General features: G+C 43.1%; 1 protein-coding gene across 1 annotated transcript; it reads right to left on the reverse strand.

Annotated features, from left to right (window-relative positions):
• Positions 1-1,629: 1,629 nt before the first annotated feature.
• Positions 1,630-8,650, reverse strand: egr3 (early growth response 3). Its single transcript, XM_060930690.1, has 2 exons — positions 8,056-8,650; positions 1,630-4,878 (listed from the first exon to the last, which is right to left on the reverse strand). Exons 1-2 carry the CDS (start codon positions 8,210-8,212, stop codon positions 3,743-3,745), a joined length of 1,293 nt encoding a protein of 430 aa, XP_060786673.1. The 5' UTR covers positions 8,213-8,650; the 3' UTR covers positions 1,630-3,742.
• Between the last annotated feature and the right edge of the window lie 459 nt (positions 8,651-9,109).

The following is a 9,109-nucleotide window of genomic DNA, read 5'->3' on the forward strand; positions in this document are numbered from 1 at the left end:
AACAACAGCCTGGCAATGCTAGGACTTGAACCGCCAACCTTCTAATGAGTAACCCAGAGCTTTAACTCTTGAGCCCTTACGATACATTAGGGCAAAGTCCCAGAATGCAGTGCAGCTCCACAAATCATCCGTCTATAGACTGCGAGAAACGAGCACGATGACTAAAAGACTAAAGTCTCTTGGTCTTTGCATTGTTTTCTTCAGGTAGAGATGAAGGAAGTGAGGGTTAAATCCCAGTGGAAACCAGATTATAAGTGCATTGTGGGTAAGAAACTTAACCAAAGTGAAAACAGGCCAACATGTCAGAGCATTTTTTAATAGTTATTGGGAGACCAAATGGTCTCCCAGTGGCCAGATTTGGTCTCCTAGTCAATGCCAAACCAGCTTCACTGGGAGACCAAATTTTAAACCAAGTTATGTCTTATCATCTGGTTCAATCAGTTGCAATTAATTAACCAAGTACCATGTAAGTATACATTTAACAAGGAAAACTTGGCACTGCATTAACTATGTTGATATTATGCTGGCTGAAACGAGGATTCGTAATGCGGCAATTTGCATCACAGAATATGCCGCAGCGGTGCAGCCGCATGGACTCTGGGGCCTGTGATTGTATTGCCCAGACCAGTTGGTCTCCTAGTGGAAAATCCTTAAAAAATGCTCTGCAACATGTTGGTGAAGTTCATACGTATATGACGGTTGTTGAGAATTGCCAAGCTGCCACTGTTGGGGCTTTGAGCAAGGGGTTAACCTTTTCTGCTCCAGGGGTGATGCATGATGGTTGATCTCAACTTCCTAACAAGCTGGGATATGTGAAGAAAAGAAGAAATTTCATTCTGCTGTAATGTATAAGTGACAAATACAGGCGTCTTCTTCTTCAGACACACGTCTAAGCGTCGCTCACTCCATATGCTGTCAAAGAATGAGATGCAGGCTGCACTATTCATGTTGATAAAAATTCATGCTGCTAGATTAGCCAACGTCAACCGACGCCTACGGTATCGAGCACACATTCATTCCAGGAAACTGACAGAAGACAGAACTTCGCTGCCGTCGGCGGCTGTGTTAATTGGAGGACGCATGGCAGAGTGCCAGGACACACATGCCCGCGAGTGGTAGGGTTTTGTGCAGGACAGCACTAAACGGGTCAGATTATTAAGTGTGATACGAAAGGGGGCATTTTCACTCTCTCCATCAGAGCTGAGCAAAATGTCTCCAAACTACTCGACACTTAGTTGAGATAATACTGGATGTTTGCAGTTGTTTCACTTCCAAATAAGAACACAGTTTCTACCATGAATACCCCGGGCAAATCCACAACAAAAATGATAATTAGTGACTACTGCTCCAGCAAACTGTGCTGTTATATCAATTTACCATCTTCATTAGGCGAGAACGACGCATTAAAACACAACATATTGGGGCGTTATGGCTCAGGTGGATAAGGCGCCATACCATAAATCCGGGGACCTGGGTTCGATTCCGACCCGAGGTCATTTCCCGATCCCTCCCCATCTCTCTCCCACTCATTTCCTGTCTCTACACTGTCCTATCCAATAAAGGTGAAAAAAAAAAACCCCACAACATAGTGACATTAACATACACACATTATTATTATTTTTTGTTCCAAATAACCTTATGGTTTATTTCTTTAATAAACACATCATTCAGTGTGTCTCCATCTTTGTATATTATGCACAAAAACAATATTTCAGGACGTAGGATGCATCAGGTTTGACACTGTTGGACAACGCTTCTCCTTTTTTTAAACGTACTCACAGTTAAAAAAAAAAAAAACAACAAACAAACAAAAAACACATTCTGCATTATGTACACAGTCTTCAGAAATGTATGTTAACACACCCTATGCGTCCAGATCGGATCTGGGAGTTTGGAGTTCGGGGGCGTGTGTTCGCACGGACACACACCATAATACTGAAGCACATTGCTTTCCTTTAAACTGTACATTCTTCGTAGAAAACACGTAGTCGTGTGTTTATATAAGCGGCTGTACAAAAGACGATCCCTCTCGGATAGTCAGAATCTCTCAGTGTGTTCCATGTAGGAGGAAAAAAAAAAAAAGACGTGGAGATACTACGTGACTGCTGCTGCCTCTCAGAGCTGTAAGGAGGAGAAGAAATAAAAAAAAAAACACAACAACAAAACAAAAGAAAGAAACAAACTAACAAAAGAACGTCCAAACTGTTTTTATCCAAAAACATCTCGAATGGCATGCGTATGGCTGAGTTCAGTCAGAAAGCCAAGCCAGCATCCCAGATTAGCCGAGTGTGTTAATGCTCCAAGGCTGTTATTTCCATCATTTTTTGGCTGTGCGTGCATGTGTGTGTGTGTGTGTGTGTGTGAGAGCAAACAGGACGCACGCATGAAACCTAAACCTACCAGTGAGAAATCATCAGCAACGACACAACAGCAACAACAAAGACACAAACATAAATATCATAATGACACAAACGTGAACAATTTCACATTTCACATCATTTCTTTTAACTCCGTGATGAGGGGTTGAGGTGCCACGCATATTGCTCCCAGAAATGTCCTTTGTTTCAGTGCTAATCCAGACACACTACCAACATATGACGCATGCAGGCATACAGACTGGAGACAAAAAAAAAAAAAATTTAAAATCACTATCATAGTCATAAAAATAAAAACAATGAAATGGCAGGACGGTTACAAATCTCGGCATTAAATAAAGTACATGTAGCTTTTTGGCATGACCAGATTACGTACTCCAAGTAAACACCACAGATCTTATCTTAATTTCATGCGAAGAAGTAAACTGCACTTAAGGAGCTCGGATGCCAAGACACACACTTGCTTTTTTTGTTTTTTTTTGTGGTATTGTACAGTACAGTACAGGCAATCTGCTCCTGTTTACCAAAAAGGCGTCCAGATCCCTTTAATTGTACTGATGGGATTTTGAGATATTAAGATAATGCAGTCTAATTACACAAGAAAACACCCACTTGATACTCAAACTCACTGAGCCTTTCAAGGTTTTCCTTTAAACCTGATCATCCAGTAGCTTCACCAGAACAAGCCCTGCTACGCTCACGAGAAGGACAACACACAAAAAACTGGCTGTAGTATTTTTTTTTTAAAATCATCAATTAAATAATTAACGAGCAGTATATATATATATATAAAAAAAAAAGAACAGGAACCAAAGTGCAGCACAAACAAAGTATTAAGAAAGTTGAGGAAATTAAATTGCACTTTTTCATATTTGATGAGCCAGAGACAAACTGAAATACGGTGTAAAAAAAATAAATCGACGGCAAGTGTAGGTTAGCTTGTAGCCTATGCCTATTCTATACTATTTTAAAAACAAAAACGTACTAATCTGAGCCAGACTGGAATATCACTGGAGTATAGGTCCATGGAGCCGGAAGTTAGGACTCCCTGAGCCTGTAATGCTCCCCCCCCCCAAAAAATAAATAAAAGTGCCCTGTTTTTTTTTTTTTTTTCCTGGGATGACCTGACTGTCCACCGGCTGCTACCCCACTCTGCTATTCTCCCTGCCATTAAACACTAGTGTGTCCCCTCAACCCGCTGTTAAGGGTCAACGTGAATGTGACTGTACCACTTTATAAAAACATTGTAACCAAAGAACTAATGCATGAAGAGAGGGAGAGTTTGTAAGAGTCCATGGCTAGGCCTTTCAGAAGAAAGGAAAAAGAGCTCAGTTTCTTCCTCCATCGTTCTAACGCCACTCTCAGTCCTATGCGCACGTGGTAACAGTCAGGACGTTGGCCCCACCGGCCCCGCTGCTCCCACAGGAACCAGGTGGAGATGAGCGAGTCGCCGTCGTCGCTGTGGCGCTCGAGCTGCCTGCCTTCTCTGCAGGTTTCTTGTCCTTGTGCTTGAGGTGCACCTTGGCGTGGCGCTTGCGCTCGTCGCTGCGAGCAAACTTGCGTCCACAGAAGTCACAGGAGAACGGCTTCTCGCCGGTGTGTGTGCGGATGTGTGTGGTCAGGTGGTCGCTGCGGCTGAACGAGCGCATGCAGATGCGGCACTGGAAGGGCTTGTGGCCTGTGTGGATGCGCAGGTGGCGTGTGAGCTCATCAGAGCGTGAGAAGCGCCGGTCACAGTGCTCGGCTGGGCACGCGTGAGGACGCTCGTGCACCGGCGTCTTGCTCGGTCGGTTCGGGTACTTTCGAGGGCGCACGGGTTTAAGGGTGAGAGTTTGGGGCTGGTGGTGGTGGTGGTGCTGGGAAACATGGTGCTGCTGCGAGCCCAGAAATCCCGGCTGCAGCTGCTGCTTGTCCTTAAACGCCCGAATGGTCTCAAGCGGTGTGATAGGTGGTGGGTTTACGCGAAGGGGCTCGACGCTTTGGAAAGGCTTGTGCTCCATGGTGCCCGCTTCACCTGTGCCACCTTGGTGCTGGAACAGGTTGTAGTCAGGTATCATGGAGAAGAGGCTGGCGTCCACAGCTTTGGTGGTACTGTGGTACTCAGAGGGTGCGTAGGGCAGCGATGACGATGCTGCGGGACTGTGGTGGAACGCCACCTGCTCCTGGTACATGTCACCACAGGCGGAGTAGGCAGGAAGGGGCGGGGCGTACACTTGGTCAATGTCCGACGATTGGACGCTCATGCCGCCCGATGACGATGTCTGCGTGGTGATGCTACCTGGTGATGGAGACACACCAAGGATGCCAGCACTCACCAGGCTGATGATGTTGTTATCCGGGCACCAGCCTGAGCTGCCAATGCTGCCCGAAGGAGGCGTGTCGAAGGCAAACTTTCCCAAATATGTAACTGTTTGCCCGCTTCGACTGGACTGAAAACTACTGGAAGCATACGGGATCTCATTGCTGCTCTTCTCACCTCCCATTCCTAAGTCCATGATATTATCTGTAGGAAGAAATGGAAAGGTCAACTGAGGAGAAAGTGACACAAAAAGCACTTCTATTCTAAATCTTTGAGAGTGGTTCGTCAACTGGGCGTTGCTATTTGAAGAGAAATCCCAGACGGACTCTAGAGGGAATATAGGAGAGCTTTTAACCCGGATACAGAATACAGCATGTCACCATACCTTAGTTAATCGTTCGGTCCAAATAGGTAAAAAAATAGAGCAAAAATAATTAGATCTTTGACAGAGGAAGCAAAAAGTTTGTTGGTTGACTTGAGACAGAAGTGACTATCCCCTCCTCTTCCTCTCAGTCTTTTCCTCTTTCTCTCTCTCTCCTTCTCCCTCCCTCAAGTTCTAAAGTACAACGTGTCCTTCAGAAGATACAGGATTCCCTGTACAACTGCGTGTCATATCTCTCTCGCACACACACACACACACACGCCACAGACCGAATCTACACACGAAGCTCATCACTGAACTTGGTCGTCTCATGTATCTATGAAATCACATTTCTTCATGAATTTATCACTTTCTAGTATTTTATATAGATTGAATTTAATATATGAAATAAAAGATCTTCCCTGCCAACTTATACAAAAAAAAAAAAAATCCTAGGACGTCATACTGGACTTGCCTTGGTGCTCTGATACATAGTTCCCCAGAATGCACCAAATCATGATTCATGGTGAGAACAGACAAAACAAACAAACAAACCAAACAGCACAATACACACATATGAGTGCAAAAACAAACACATTCTCACACTGGAGTAAAGAATTCAATCTGGGACAAGCGTCCCCCCCCCCCCACACACACACATACAGGATTTGAAAATGTCCAAATCTGGACTGGATCAACTAGTGTATGTATTTCACTTCGGTCTAATTTAATTTAATGTGGATTTGTCATTTATGTCACTTTTAACCTCATTGAGATGGATGACATGAGGACAAATTAACACTCATTGTGCTTCTAGAAGTCCAGATGGACCCAAATGAAACACTGTAGGTGTTAAATTAACAAATTAGCACTGGAGGTTTTTTTCCCCTGTGTTGTGTGTGTGTGTGTGTGTGTGTGTGTGTGTGTGTGTGTGTGTGAGAGAGAGAGATTAAAACTAAAGCAGCTTCATATTAATGTGTGTAACAAAGTGGAGCTCCTTCAGAAGACCCCATGTCTCCTGATACACAGGAAAACAAACAAACAAACAAACAAACAAACAAACCTTGTGCACTTTATTTTAAACGAAAAACTGAAGATATTTTCTCGCAGTCAGGATTTTAAAATATTTCTTCCATCATATTTGCGACAGAGAGAAAGATTTAGTGTTAAAAATCATGAAGATGAATTTGTTGCGGCTGTTTCGGGTTGATTTTCTGCGTAATATTGCCATGAAAACAGCCCTGTTTGTGTCCATAATCCAGCCTACAGTTAGTCTTGTTCGGGTTTTTCCTAAAATTAGACTCGAAGCCGAAAATCCTGGCAGGTTGAGAATGAAACTCGGGCTGCATGTTCAACCAGTCACTGTCAATAAAAGTAAATACCGGAAGATGAAATTCTCTGCGCTTGGAGACGTCGCGTCTTTATTATTATTATTATTATTATTATTATTATTATTATTATTATTATGCTAAACACAATCGATCTGTTTCTTTTTCTTTTGCATCCATATCACTTTTATTTTGTTATTGTTTATACAAATAATCTCTCACAATTAACACCAGTTTTCTAATGTGCAACGATATAAACTAAGTATTTAAATAAACTCATTAACAGCCGATACAAACGATTTGTTTCTATATTTTTTCCTGCACATCATACCAAATTTCCTTTCTTTCTCTAATTTTTTTTAAAATTATTTCCCATCCAAAGTGTGGGGTTAATTCCATTTCTGACATTTCTAATTTCTCCTGTCCGTGTGAAAATAATTGTAGAATTCAGTTCTAACCTCCTTATATGGTCAGGGGTGAGTGATGTCCCGCATTAGTGCACTGAAATGTGCCAAATTAAATAGAATTCACACTGTAATATAAACGGATTTCTCAGTAGAGTTCATGTTTGGCTCTGGTTTTTTTTTTTTTTTTTTTCCGGTGGAAGCGGAGCCTCGTGCACGTGTGAAGCGTTTTTGGCACGAGACATTTCGAAAGCAGCGCGCGCGCGCCCGCCCGCCCGACCGACCGAAAAACCGCCCACCTGCAGCACCGCCACTCCAGTCCGGGCCCTAAATAACAAAAACACTGACTTGTACACAAATAAATAAATAAATAAATAAATAAATAAATAGACTGTAGCAGCAATAATAATAATAATAATAATAATAATAATAATAATAATAATTTAAAACAGTCCTATAAGAGCAGACTGGGCTGATGTTGAGGTGTTGCTCTTGGCTACAATTTACCTTCCTGTTTCACGAGCAGCTTTTCACTAAAAATGTCCATTTATTTATTTATTTATTTATTTCTATTTTAATTTACACACCTTTTATTCCTCGCTGTAGAATTATTAAGCACATTTTGGACACCATTTCTAACCTTTCTAGTTGATTCACGAGTAGGTTCCAACGCAAAAACAAAACAGAACAGAACAGGTAACAGGTTATAAACCCACTGCAGCTGCTCATTCGGTCGGATACTGTATAGTTGTGTTGATGTCGCACGTGCACTCACTCACTCACTCACTCTCTCCATCACCTGGATGCCCTCTTCCGACTCCTACCACGTGATCCCCTACCTATTATTATTATTATTATTATTATTATTATTATTATTATTATTATTATTAACGCGTGTTCGTATAGCCTAATAAATGTTAGGACAGTAGTGCTGGGGTTTTTTTTTTCTTCTTCTTTACAAATCTGAATCCAACAGGACATTAGGTTGATTAACACCACAGTTAAATGCCAAATGACTGGGTACTAAACATCATCTCAGCATCACTGAGGAGAACAGGTAGCATGCAAGACACACACACAAATACAGCACTGTTTCACTCCTCACACCCCCCTATAGTAGTGCGCTTATACAGGGAATAAAGACTAATCAGACTCATCCAACATCCCTGCCATCTTCACACCAGGCATCATCTTGAGTACAGGCTGAACATGATGCCATGGTCACAACTCTGTCCAGCGAGACAGAGAGAGAGAGAGAGAGAGAGAGATCACTGGTAAAGTTACCCACCTGTGTTCATTTGCGAGTAGTGCGAGACGGAGTCCGTGCTGGTGAAGATGTTCATAGATGAAGTGGGAATGTCCTCTTCAGGATAAAGGCTGTCAGGTATGGCGTTGATTAAACTGCTCATGGTAAGAGGGAGCTTCTCAGCTAATTTACCGGTCATAGCAAGTTCAATCAAGAGGCTCGGGTCGGTCGGCGACAGCGCGCGGGCTTTAACTCGCCCCCGGTCTCCAGTCTCCCGCGCGCTTTAAGGACCTAAAGTGGAAAAGAAAACACGGACCAAAAAAAAAAAAAAAAAACCCCAACCAAAACAATCCCTGAAGTCGGCTATGATTGTATCCAAGTTCCCGGTCGAAATGAAAATGCCTCAATATTCAAGTCAACCTTCTTTTCCTTTTAATTTGTGCGCTATTTCTGCATTGCTTCTTCTTCTTCTTCTTCTAAAAAGTCTCTGAATCAAATGCAGCAATGATAATGATGATGATGATGGTGGTGTTGGTGATTGCACAAGTGCACTGGCTGCTCGCTGTGTCGCTCGGCCGAGGGAACTCCAACGCTTTTTCTCGTTAAAACCGAGAGGGCGGAACAAATCGTGACGTAGATGACCAAATATGGAGACTCAAAGGAACTTGTGGCCGCTACAGCGCGACGACGTCACAATGGAAGCACCTCGTAGTGGAACGTTTGGAGCCCCGGGCCGCGTCCCAAACCGCGACACGGAACCGCAACATCAACTGCGCTCCGGCGGCGTCCTATTCTGACCTAGGGCTACTGCTTAGGGCGCAGTGCGCAGTTTGGGGCGAAGCCGCAGTGAAAGGAACATGCGAAGGCAGGAGGAGCAGGTTTCCTTTTCAATTCTTAGGGGTTTTTGTAAACACTTTATTTAGATTCGGTGAATAGCAAGGGGAACATTAAACTATGGTGTTGGATCCGGTTTGAACAGAAAGTAGGCTGATTAATTTATTTAAGAACGCACATGGATTTAGAGTGCATGCATGCTTTAGTTTAACTCCTCCAAAGTCCTGAAAGTGTGTGTGTGTGAGAGAGAGAGAGAGTGTAC

This window comes from Neoarius graeffei, chromosome 10, assembly GCF_027579695.1.
Source record: "Neoarius graeffei isolate fNeoGra1 chromosome 10, fNeoGra1.pri, whole genome shotgun sequence".
Classification (NCBI taxonomy): domain Eukaryota; kingdom Metazoa; phylum Chordata; class Actinopteri; order Siluriformes; family Ariidae; genus Neoarius; species Neoarius graeffei.